Below are 13,877 nucleotides of genomic sequence, written 5' to 3' on the forward strand. Positions count from 1 at the left end.
GGTGGGCTGAGCTGGCCACACACACACATACACACACACACACACACACACACACACTAAATGTTAAAATAAAAAAAAATTTTAAAAAAATCTATTGTAGTATGTGATTTTTAACACAGAAAGCTATAGCCATTTATATTTATTATCATGACTAAGAGTTTGTCCTTATTTATTTATTTCTCCTTTTTTTTGTGCAGTATGGGGGACAGAACTTGGGATCTTGCACTTAATAGGCAGGTGCTTATGCAACCTCTGAAAACCCATATGTTATTATATCTAAGTAGGCCTTATCTTTTGTTTATTTATTTTTCTGAGGCAGAGTCTTGTTATACAGTTCAGGCTGGTCCTGAATTCATTATGTAGCCCAGGCTAGCTTTGACCTCTCTGCGATCCTCCAGCCTCAGCTTCCCAAATGCTGGTATTACAGGTGTGCGCTACAATGCCCAGCAGTCCTTATCTTATGATTTGTTGACTTTATGATCATACAAAGAAGTAGAAATAATACTTTTTGTGTGGTACTGGATATTGAATCCAGGGCCTTCAAACTCAGCTACATCCCCCAACTCCCCCTTTTTTTTATGTTTTGAGATAAGGTCTTGCTCAGTTACTAAGCTGTGCAGAATCATCTGACTCACTTTCTGAGTGGTACAGTGATAGGCATGTGCTATCACATGTGCTCAGCATTTACTTCGGGTTTCTTATTGTTGTTGTTTTAATTTTATGTATTTGGTACAGGGTCTCACTATGCAGCTCGGACTCCTAGTGGTCCTCTTGTTTCTGCCTCTCCAGTGCTGGGATTACAGGTGTGTGCTACCACACATGGTCTTGGTGGCCAGATCAGCATGCCAGGGGCTGGGCCAGCAGGGCATGCAGTACCCGGGATCGAACCGGGGTTCTTGCACTTTCCTAAGCAGGTACTTGGACTGCTAAGTTATCTCCATAGTCTCAGCCTTTACCTTGAACTTGCTTCCTTCCCCAGGTTCACTATATGTGGTATTATATTCTCTTGAGTTACCCAGGAGCAGCAGAGTATGCAGCTCCCTGTCTGCTCCACCAGCACTCCATAAGGAACTGTTACTAGGTTTGCATGTTCAGGATATCAGGTATCTTTTCAACTTAAAATGGGTTTATGAGGACATAATATCATCTTAGGTTGAAGACTACTCCAGCAACTATTTTTGGCACATGTAATAAATCAAGACAGTTCTATGCATTAAACTGACTTTTAGGCTCATTGAACAATATTTTCAAATTACAAGCTTTCCATAGTAAGATGCTTATGTTTGACTCCTGTCTAAAAATTATACTGTATCTTCAAGTAAAGCATCTCGCACAGTTCCCTCACACAGGTTCAGGTTTACTGTTGCTCTCACAAATGACTACTGGGGCTACAACATTCTGGTTCACAACTGTTCACTCATTACTCTCGATACTTCTTCAGTGCCTTTTCAATTGAGTGTCTTTAGAGCAAAGTCTGAAATCATTTCGGTATTCATAAAATTTCTTTTTTGAAATTAAAAAAAATGTTTCTACATATAGTCATCATCTCATAAATTTTACCTGCATTGTAAAATGGATTCATCTTCTCACAGACCTTTTTTAATCCCAAGGAAGCCATTTATTTATAGGCCAAATATGTCTGTACATCCTCATTATTTATCATTTCTTTTAGTTTTAGCCATTTCTGCCCATGGAAGAACACCTCATACTTGTCTCCCATATCATTGTCACTTTCATCAGTCAAACTTAACACTTTTCATCAGTGATAACACTCAAAACACAGTTCAAAACTCTACTAGTGATGATACTGCTAACATAAACTTCATCTTTCCATGTGTTACTAACCAGGACACAGATTTACTTTTTTTAATTTCAAAAACTGAATTTTAACATGAAAGCCACGATTTCATGTAGATATTTATGTTAGGAAACCAAATGATCAATTACTCACTGAGATGTCATCTCTGAGTTTTTTCTTCAGCTTTTTCTTTTCACGTATTAAGTCATTGTGGGTCTTCAATAATTCTTCAAAGCGAACTTTGGTTTTTACCTTGGCTTCACTCTCAACTACAAAACAAAGACTCATGTTATTTTCCTAAGCAACTCTATTACAAAATACACCTGCATTATTATTATAAAGATAATGTCTTGTAAATATCTGCATACGTTCTCTAGTACATTAAAACAACAGTACAATCCCTCCCCATTAAAATACTTTTCCTTTTAGCTCTGGTAATATCATTCTCACCTGAATCTTTTTAACTTTTTGGCTACTCTCTCAAGGTCTCCTCTGCTAAGTTAGCGTATCACATTTCATGCACAGTAGCATCTATCACTGTTACTCATACACCCTTACATAAGTCACTTAACATTCCTAAACTTCATTTTCCTTGTCCGTAAAATGACAACTCTGCAAAGAGCAATTTGCATGAAAAATGACTGACACTTGATCAGCTTCTAAGTTGGAATTTAACAAGTATTGAAAGTTATTTTTCCTTTAATATATCATGCCATTCACCTGCTTAAAACTCTAGACAGTTCCCATTTCAGTTAGGATAAAACAAGTCCTTCACAGGCCCTGAAGGGCTCTGTACTTCATAACCTGCCAGAGCCTCAAATCAAGACAAGCATCCTAGCTGTGCTGTCTTTCTTGTAGCTCCCTCAGCAGAGCCGGGCCTTCCATGTGAATAAAGCTGCTTCTACCCAGTGCATACTTACTTAACTCTTCACCAAATGGGCACTAAGCTGCCTAAGTTCTTCCTCTATGGACCACTTCATCTAAATTTTCCTGTTTCTCACTTAGTAGGCAGTTCTTTTTTTCATAGCCCTTAGTTCCACTGGGATACAGATAATTAGTTAAGCATGTAGTTTATATTTACATTATCTAGCTATTAACATGAGGTCTGGCACAGAATTAGTAGCCAGTAAATATTTTAGATTAATAAATGCTGAATCCAGATGTGGGCAAACTGTGGCCTACAGGGCAGTCATCTGTTTTTGTGAAGTTTTGTTGAAATCAGACATGCTCATTAAGTTAACAACAGTTATGCTGTTTTCATGCTTTAATGACAGAGTTGAGCAGCTGCACCAGAAACCAACCCTAAAATATTATTACCATTTTTAAATATAATATTTAGCTAGTTACATTCACTTTATTCATTATAAATAAACCTGTTAAAATAATTGAAGTTAAAAGAAAATGTATAAGTATGAATTTTGTGCATAAACTTTGTAAAAGACTTACCAGTTGGCATTGCTGAACTTTACGGTGAGCATTGAGAAATAAGGTAAAGCACTGACTCAATTGGGATCCTATGAAAACAAAGAGAATTTTTTTTAAGTATATACCTACCAAGTAAAAATTATAAAAGATTCTCCAAGCAAGATTATGTCACTGTTATATCCAGGGCTCCCTGAGATCTATATCAATAAAACTATATTCTTCTATTCCAATTCTACATAGATATAAAGCAAGTGCCTTTAAATCAGATTAGGATCTTGATATTAGTTTAAGTAAATTGGGTCATACCTGAATAAAATATGTATATATTTGATAAAAAAACAGCTTATAAAGAGACAAAAGATCTACCTTAGTATGTTACTAAACTTTTAAGAAGTGTTAATAATACATTAATAAACATTTTAACATGCTTTAAAGAAATCTAATTCCACCTCAGAATAGACTTTCCCAGAACATACATAATTACACTAGTAAAATATACTATGGATAGCACATTCATAAATAACAGATATAAATATTTCTGTATCCCCACCAAGAACTATATTATAACAAAGAAGATGGCATCTGTGCCTGGTAATCTATACTATGCTACAGCTACTCAAGCTCATAGATAAATGTAATACACATATCCTTGAATTGCAAATTGTATCTAAGTATGGCTGTTTACCTAAAATGAACACATGACTTTTCACATTACAATATACCTGGTATATTTTTTAAGAATAAAAGTGAAGATCTAGACATGTAACCATTGGTAGAGTGCTTGCCTATTGTGCACAGGCCTTGGGTTGAATTCTTAAAACAATAAAATAAAATAAAATAAAATAAAATAAAATAAAATAAAACTAAACACTGTACCTCCCCCAAAGGAAAAAAATATACAAAATCTTTTGAGCTGTCTCAAGTATTAACTAATGCTCTCATTCCCTAGAGATTCACATTCATGTTTCTCCAGCAGAAAAGAAAAAAGACTAAGGAGAAAAGAATGACTATACGAATACATTGAGTTACAGTAGTTAACTTAGGTAAACAGCTATCTAGTGTACAAAATACACATCACTAAGCCTACAGAGTAAAAAACCTATATTCTCTCTTTCTAGGACACATAGATCTGTAAAGCCTGGTCATCTACTTTCCATTTCATATCAAATTAGAAAATACAGAGGATATAAAGTTCAGTAACAGCAGTAGTGATTAAAGACTGACAGCATGTAAGTAGAAAAAGTATAACAACAGGAATTTAATAGTTATATTGTATTTTGGTCATTTAACATGTGTAAGAACAGCTGAAATACACTATATGGCTTACTTATAAAGGGGAAAAATCTGTTCTCTCTTCAGCAGAATTTTTTATTTTTTATTTTTTTTATTTTAGGGAAGGGTCTACAGGGTCTTCAGAGTCTCACTAGAACTACTAGATTAGACTCATAGTGATCCACCTGTTTACAGCTTCCCAGGAGCTGGGATTACAGGTGCTCACCACCATGCCCAGTCTCAATTGCCAGCTCAGTGTACCCCAGGCACGGGACCAGCACGACAGGCCTGGGGATCAAACCCCCAGCCCCTGTGCCTGCTTCTGGTGCTTTAATCTGCTGAGCTATTTGGTCGGCACTTTGAGTAGAAAATTTATATGACATTTTGGAAAGGAAACCAACAAAGAAATAGGAGAAAGAATCAAAGGCATTGATCAATGGAAAGGTCAGACAATACAGAAACAACTACAGGCACATTCAGCTATATTATTTTTGACAAAGGGACAAATCCCTTTGCTGAAGGAAAGATAGCATGTTTTACAAATGGTATTGGGAAAACTGACTATCCACATGCCAAAGGTTGAACCTAGAACCGTACCTCTCACCATGCACTAAGCTAAAACCAAAATGGATCAAAGATCTAGACATTAGAACAGAAACAATTTGTTGGAAGACAAAACACGTAAAACTCTAGAAGACTCAGGTACAGACAACTTTCTGAACACAATCCCAGTTGCATAATTAATAATACCAAAAATTGATGAATGGGATCACATCAAATTAAAAAGCTTCCACACAGCAAAGGAAATCACTAACAGAGTGATGACACAGCCTACAGAATGTGGAAAATTTGTGCCAACTACTTCCTAGACAAAGGACTAATATCTAGTATGTATATATAAAGAATGTATTTAAATTTAAGAAGTAAGCAATCTTCTCCATACCCACAAAGGCAGTGACACGGGGCAGTAGTTTTTCTTTTTTTATGTGAAAATCAGTGTAGTGATACTGTATTTATTTTAGTGTTTATATTTTAAGGCTTTATAATCCTTTCTCATACTTTTTTTTCTTTTTTCTTTTTTTTTCTTTTTGGTGTGTGTGTGTGGAACCAGGGATTGAACTCAGGCCCTTGCACTTGCCAGGGAAGCGTTTATTCCATTGAGCCATCTCCCCAGTCCCTCCTCCCAATTTTTTTTTTGAACCGGATACTGAACTCAGGCCCTTGTGCCTGCCAGACAAGTGCTTATTCTACTGAGCCATCTCCCCATCCCCTTCTCACACTTTTATAAGCCTTCCCTATACATTTAAAAATAATTGTAATGTTCTTTTTTTAACTCATTCACTTTATTGAAAATCAATAACTATATATCAATTAAAAATTATAGACAAATATTGAAATGTGAAAGACATAAGATGTACACAGTGAATTTTAGAAAAATACTTTTGAAATGAGTACATAAGATTAATAATAGGTTGCACACTGTAAATAAATTATAAACTTAAATAAATTTTTTTTTTTTTTTTTCAGAACCGGGGATTGAATTCAGGCCCTTGTGCTTTCCAGGCAAGCACTTATTCTACTGAGCTATCTCCCCGGCCCCAAACTTAAATAAATATAACAATAAAAATTGTCTAAAATAAACATGAAGAAGAAAGAGTTTACAGATCAGTCATATAATAGTTCACTCTGTGCCAAAATCAGGAAATTCATTTTCATATATTTAGCATTCTCAAAGTAGAAAGGGGTAGGCAATAAATATTTAAAGATTTAAAATTTCTGAATTTAGTTGAAATTATATTACCATATTTCCAAGAAAAATGAACCTTTTGCACAAGAAATATGAATAAAATCATACCAAGATACACAAAAATGAAATTGTCCAAAACTAACTGTAAAGAAAAAAAAATCATTAAAGCATATGCATAGAAAAAATATTAGCTATAGAAGGACAAAATTAAATAGCATCTTATTCCACATTAGAAAAAAAAAAAAGATCAAGTGGACAAGAAACTAATTTATTCAGAGGACTGAAAGAAAAAAAGATCTTCCCTCAGTGAATTTTATACTTAGCAAACATACCCTAGAAAACCAAAAGTAAAATATTTTCTAGTTATACAAACTCAAAATATTCTAATAGCTCTAGATATAGCATATAGAAAATACAAAGACCGTATTCCAGAAGGCAAGAGAATCTGCTGTATGGTCCTGGATAAAGAATAAAGAACTCTCAAAACGGTAGTTCTGCAGGATTATGTAAAATATAATTATATTAGGCAAACCCACTTAAAAGGCCATTGAAGATTTCCACAAAACAGTATCAATTTCAGGTTATATACATAATTTTTTATATGTGTGTAAAAGACAACTAATATAAAGTAAATGGAAAATGGAAATACATTTTTTAAAGTTTCTAATACATTTTGTTGTTGTTGTTGTTGTTTTGGCTGAACTGGGGATTGAACTCAGGTCCTTGCGCTTGCCCGGCAAGCACTTATTCTACTGAGCTATCTCTCCAGCCCTAAATTTATAATTTTTTTTGTAAGTTTCTAATACTTTAGGAAAATATACCATAAACAGATTGTAAGCCAACGAAATAGTATAAATCATAAAACAAAAATAAAATTAAACAATATTCAGAAAATTAATTAAACATTAATTCAAAATTAAATTTCAAAATAATACTCAAAAATTAAAATTAAATTATGAGTCCAACGAAGAGGCCAGAACGTTGTGTATCATATGTATGCATATGTGATCACTTCAGATTTTTTTTTTTTTTCCAGAACTGGGGATTGAACTCAGGCCCTTGCCCTTATCCTTGCCCTTGCCAGGGAAGCGCTTATTCCACTGAGCCATCTCCCTGGTCCCAATCAATTCAGATTACTCACACAGTATTTGATTTGGTTAATATTTATAAAAATATCAACTAAGAAAAAATTTCCATAATAGTAAAGGATTACTAAGAATAAAACATAACATAAATACTGGAATGGCAAATCTATGACCAGCACTTCTAACAGTTTCGGGTTAGGATATCACACAAAGTTCTAGTATGTGGTAGACATGGACAGTGTCCAGGACACTTACTAGTAGCTGGCTGTCACTTGTGGGACTGAGCTACTGCTACTTCCTTGATATCCACTCTGCAGACCCTGACAGAATCATGAGCCATACAGTGCAGGAGAAGTCCATTTGTAGATATGCTGATGGAAATATTTTGCTGCTGTATACAAAAGACTAATTGAAAGACTGCTGCTGTATACTTCTTTTTCTCCTGTGTTTCCACATTGGAAACGTTTCCAAGTTGGGCATAGTGGTGCACAGCTTCTGTCCCAGCACTCAGAAGGCCGAGCAAGAGGATCCTGTCCATTCGAGGCCAGGTAGACTACATAATGAGTTCAAGACCAGCCTGACCTACACAGCAAGATCCATTCCAAAAATTAAAAAATAAAAGATGGGTTCCATGCCTCTGTCATCCATCCTTTTAAAAAAATAAATTATTCTCTCTGCTGCAGAGTAAATTTATAAAATATAAACATTGAGGGTATCTTTTTTGTTTAAAATTGCCTACTAATTCCCAATTACCCTCTGTAAAAATATGAAGTCCTTACCACTGAAGGCCAAGTATATTTATGAAATGACCCCCTGCCTGGACACATGTCACACATTGTACTCTCCAGCCACACGAAGTTACGGGTAGACTGCGTAAATGTGCCAAACTTGTCTTTACACACACACACACACACACACACACCGTCTCTTTAACAAATGCCCTTATGTCACTGTAACTCCTTACTTTTTTCAACACTATAAGCAAATGATACTTTCTCTATTTGTGTTTGAGCACTCTGACAGGTAGCTTAAATACTTCTGTTTCCAGATTTTCACTAATTCATTTACCTCAACCCTGAATTGTAATCCTGCCTAAACTGTTCTGTGACTCCCTCCTACCAAACTGCTAGTTGGAAAGACAAGCCTGTGTTCTCTATTTATGTATCTCCATTAACATTAAAAAAAAAAAAAAAAAAAAAAAAAAAGAAAGAAAGAAAGAAAGAAGAAAATTTTTAAAAAACCAGTAACAATGGTTAAAAAGATTTAAGCTTGAGCTCTTGTTTTTGTCACTTACTAATGTGTGGTCTTGGAAAAAGTACTTAAATTCACTAGCCTTGGTGTTGTGTTTTGTTAGTCTGGAAAATACAAATACCTACTTTATTTTAAGAAAAAGAAAATATCAAAAAATAAAACAACCATACTTGCAGGGGCTCAATATAATTACTTCAAGCCCATTCAATAAGTAAATAACTACATAGTAAACTATAAAATTAAATTACATATTTCAATTAAATTTTTTTACATACTTGAACAGGGTCGCACTACACAGCTTGGACTCCTAGTGATCCTCCTGTTTTCAGCCTCCCCAGTGCTGGGATTACAGGTGTACGGCACCACACCTGCTCCTGGTGGCCAGTTTAGCGTGCCCAAGATGGGGCCAGAATGTCATTCAGTATCAGAGATTTAACCCGGTTCCTTGTGCTTGCCTAGGCAGGCACTGCTGAGCTATCTCTGTGGCTTGATACTCCAATTTTTACTGTTAAATTTAATACACTAATATTTAATAGTACGACAAATATACTACTGAAAGAATTATCTCTAAACAGTGTGTACCACAGTAAGCATACTACAGAATGACTAATAATTGATACACTTCTCTGCAACACTGAAGGTCAGACTTTAATAAAACAATCTCTGAACCTCATACATACCATCAGTTAAAAAAACTTTCCTTCCAAAGCCTTTTACAGGAGCTTCTGAGATACTACACATAAAAGGGAACTGGATTACATTTTGTATCATTTTATTTCTCATTAACCATCTGATTATCATGCAATATATGACTAAAGAACAAGAGTAGAAAAGGTAGTGAGGCTTGGATAATATACCCCATGACCAAATTTATACCCCAAAAAATGTTTACATAATGCAATTAATAAATCAACAATGGTCTTCATAAGATTCTAAATATCATTTTAAAACTTCTGTATTTTTATTTCTCTCAAATATTCTTTTTAAAATTTCCCAGAGCCCTTCTAACAAGCTGTCTTTCTGAAGGCCCAAGCAAGAACACCAAATAAGGCAACAGGTGAAAAACCTGTAAGTGTGCCTTCTCAAAAAAAGGAACAGCCTTACGTTACAGCTGCTTTCAGTAATGCTGAATACAGCTTAACCATTTGTCAGAGACTCCTATATAATTTTTTTGGGGGGTTGGTAGCTTGTCTTCATTTTTATGCTTATCAGAACAACGTAGTTAATAGAATTTGACTCAAATGACACATAAATCACTTTTCCTGAGACGTACTTAAGAAGGCATCTCACAGCACCAGGTTCAGCACCAGGTTGACACTCTACAAGAAAATATACTTAGTACGCATCTATTTAAAAAGCATTTAAGCCGGAATGAGGAGTAAGAAGCGCTGACTGAATTCACCCTGTCAGAGGACCTGGCTGGACACCCCGAGGAAGCTCGGAAGAGTACGAAGCAGTCCGTCGAGGTTCGCATCCTCGGCCCGCGGGCGCCCGGGCAGCGCTCGGCCTAGGTGGGCACAGGGCGGCCTCCAGGAGCCCCCCCAGCCCCTAGTACCCCGAGGGACCGTACCAGGCCCAGCGCCGCCGGCCCAGAGGCTCTCGCTATCGGCGCGCCGGACGCGTACTCACGCAAAGAGGCGACAGCCAGGCGGCCCAAAGGCTCCCCTAGCCAGTCTGAACTGTTACTGGAAATTGGCTGCGAACCCACCCCACGTCCAGCGGCTCCAACTTTAAGGGCAGGCCGGGTACCGCCGCGTAGGCAGCACGCCGCCGACTGACGTCAGGCCTGCCCACGCCGCCGTTCCCATGACAACAGGGCCGCCTAGCTATCGACGAGGACCACGGTCGCGCCCGGACGTCTTCTGCGTGGCCCCGCCCCCTGAGTCACGTTCCCGCACTCCGCCCCTAGACCACCTCTCCGCGACCCCGCCCCGTTGGCCTCGGCCTCGCCCCGCAGGCGCGGTCCCGCGGCCTCAGCCTGTCAGCGGACGCGCGCTCGGGGCCGTGCGCGAGCGCGATTCGCGCCGCCCGGAGCTGGACTGGAGCGCGCAGTGCGCCGGCGAGGTGTCGGCGCCTGAGTCTGGCGTCCCCCCCCCCCGCGCTGGCGAAAACGCTAAGTCTCGGAGTTGTGTTGAGCTCGCGGATCGACGACGGTGGCCAGGCCAGAGCCGGAGGCCGCGGCGGAACCCGCCCAGAGTATCAAACACTACACGGAGTAACAAAATTTTCCGAGATTCGCCTAGTGCTGGGTTATCTTTGTGTTACAAACAAGACAGAGACTTAAACGTCGTCGTCCCTCCACCAAGCGCCCTTCCCCCACCGCCGGCGCCATGTTTTGGCTGAGTCTCTAGAGGGAAAAATAGGAGACGCGGATTTCTCAACTCGTGCACTAGCGAGCGTTTCTGCAGCTCGCGCCCCAACCTGTTGCTTCATTGTGTGGTGAGAGTTGTGCGTATTTCTTCGGAGGCCACCTTCCCCGGTCTTGGGTATCATCACTCCTTGCAAAGCAAATCTCATTTGTTTTTCAGAATCTTGGGAGGAGACCGTGGAAAGGGTTACGGGTGCGGGTCTGAGCGCTGCTTCCCTGCTCGGTGGCTCTCTGGCTTCAAGCCACCACTTTCCTCGCCGCGTTTTATGAACACACACCCTTAGAGTATCCTAAATCTTCCACCTTTTTAACATCCCCATTGGAGACTCAGCCGTCCCTGACACCAGCGTTCAACACCTTCACGCTGGGGATAACTGAAAATGGCCTGTTTCTTCCAGTTTTGATTGTTGAATTCCATCCTTCACACCACTACCAGAAGGACCTCAGAGATGTACTCGGAGGGACCGGGAGCAGGGGTCAGGGATATTTATTTCATAGCAAAAGTGACATTTATGCAAATAACTAATGTGAAAAGATGTCATGATTGGGAAGAATTTCTGGGCAGTGTAAAAGGATCTGTTTTTTACCCCCTAAGGATATTAGTACAGTAGAAGCAATGAGCAGCTATAGAGAGCCCAGACCTTGGTTTCTGAACACCACGCTTTTCACTAAAAGAATCTAGGATCCTTGGAGAAATAGCTGATTAGAGCAGAAGTTGGGGAAAAAACAGCGCAAGTCTTGAAAAAATATTGTAATAGAAATTAAGGGAGTTCTTAGAGAAGGATGACCATCAAAACGCCAGAGACATCTTGGAAAAGCTCCTATTGGCCACATGTAGCTCAGTCTGAACACCATTGTAAAAGTATATAATGCACTACATAAAAATATACTGCAGTCAATACCGAAATAAATGAATTTTTAAAGAAATGGGTAAAAGTTTTTTCTTATATTAAAATGCCAATTGGGGCCAGGGATTTAGCTCAGTAGCACAGTGCCTGCTTGGCAAGTGTGAGGTGCTGAGTTCAATTCCTGGTAACCTCCCACCCCTGCTGCCAAAATGCCAACTTTTAAATACAGGAGGAATGATGAAATGTAGAAATATCACGTCACCTTCGGCAACTGTTCTAATAAAAATATGTTAAAACCAGGGCAAACGTTTTAAGATGCATGATTTTACATAGCCTATTAAATACATATTTCCAAGAGAAAAAGTAGAGACTTGGCATTGTAGGTATCTAACACTGGTGATCAAGATTACCACCACCATTCATGAGACAAATTAATATCATGTGCCACTTGGAAAGAGGCACTTAGAGCTTGTTTATGTGATATTCCTGCCAAAAATGCATCCTCTGGATCTAAGCTTGAAGGAAAGAGATAACCCCAAATTGAGAACCATTCTACAAAATTAGGGATCTGTTTTCCTCAGTGTTAATAAAATGAAAGACAGGAAGAACTAAAGAACTTTTTTTTTAAGTTGAAGGGGAACAAAGAATGCAGAGAACTGACTGCTAAATGGGATGCATAATTCTGAATTAGATTAGATGATTGTTTCCTCCCTCTCTTCCTCCCTGCCCCTCTCTGTGTATCCCTTTGTTTCTGTCTCTCTCCCATGCTGGTGGTCAACCCAGGGTCTTCTGTGTGCTCTACCACTGAGCTACAACACTAAGTGATACATTTTTTTTTAGAGCAATGCTAATTTCCTGTTTTTAATGGCTATACTCTGGGAATTTAGGCGATATCTTTGATATTAGAAAATATGCACTTAATAGGTAAAGAGAATGTAGTACGTATACACAATAGAGTACTACTCAGCCATAAAGAAGGATACATTTGAGTCATTTTTAGGATAACTAATGCACCTTAAAATCATAGTGCTGAATGAAACAAATCAGACATAAAAGGTTAAATATTGAATGATTTCTCTTACATGAGAAATCTAAAATACAATTTAAAGAGCAAAATAAAAAATGATGGGAAACAGAGAGGTAAGTCTTTGGGAAAATGGAAAGGGCCTCTGCAGATGGAACAGATGGAAAGGTGGGAAGAGGAAGAAAAGAGGATTAAGATGTGGCATCTATATTGTGGAGGACTCTCCTTGAAAGAAGAGCAGTTATCTCCATTTTGGCTAAACCTGGACCTGCTTCCATGTATTGATCGGTACAGAGCTGGCTAGGACTTTTCCTTATTCCTTCAATTGGCTTTAAGCTATGCAAATTGAGCTAGCCAAGGTGCTGATGTGTAGTCTTTGAAACAAGGCAACAATCAGTGTTACCCTGTCCCATAGTTCCCAGAACACATGTGAGCAGTCAGGAGGGAAAGCCAAGCTCCACCTGTGCTGGCTGAGTTGAGCGTCGAGATAATAAGGTCTGACTCCCAGGACATAAAGGACTATACATCAGAGCTGAAGTACCGACCCCAAAACATTAGATACCACCTCAGTTGTGTTATGCAGGTTACTTCTGCATATCCTTCTCTCTGAATATTGAGGAAGTGATTTCAAAGACAACAATATACAATGTATTAATTATTGAAACTGTCCTAATCGGTTTTTTTTCTTTTAAAAGTTTTATTGATAAACATATAGCAATGAGACAGTTTCAAATCAAATTGAAGGTACAGTTTCAACAAATAATACACTGCATATATTCTTCTTAGTGATTAATTGCTGTACAAGATGCTGACTTGTGATCCTATTTACAAACACCATTAGAAAAAATCGTTCTATTTATTAAGAGAATGCAACTATATATCTATCCCAACCACTTGGAATACACAGATACAAAATGGACATTCATAGTTATACCCCATTTTTTTAAAGTTCCGTTATTGAATATTACAGGTGTGTAAACTCAGCAAAATATTCTAAGAGTCAAGTAGCCCATAATAGCATTGGGTCTTCGGTTTAACTGGCAATGTCAGAAATTATTG

General features: G+C 38.2%; 1 protein-coding gene across 1 annotated transcript in view; it reads right to left on the reverse strand.

Moving 5' to 3' along the window:
• LOC111815985 (jouberin-like) overlaps positions 1-13,877 on the reverse strand; it is a 68,668-nt gene that overhangs the window by 38,381 nt on the left and 16,410 nt on the right. Inside the window, exons 2-3 of the mRNA XM_023712195.1 lie at positions 3,245-3,312; positions 1,952-2,067 (exon numbers count right to left, since the gene is read on the reverse strand). Of these exons, the coding sequence (XP_023567963.1) occupies positions 1,952-2,067; positions 3,245-3,254 (126 nt within the window). The 5' untranslated portion in view covers positions 3,255-3,312. The remainder of the gene's footprint in view (positions 1-1,951; positions 2,068-3,244; positions 3,313-13,877) is intronic.

Source organism: Octodon degus, unplaced genomic scaffold, assembly GCF_000260255.1.
Source record: "Octodon degus isolate 3935 unplaced genomic scaffold, OctDeg1.0 scaffold00024, whole genome shotgun sequence".
Classification (NCBI taxonomy): domain Eukaryota; kingdom Metazoa; phylum Chordata; class Mammalia; order Rodentia; family Octodontidae; genus Octodon; species Octodon degus.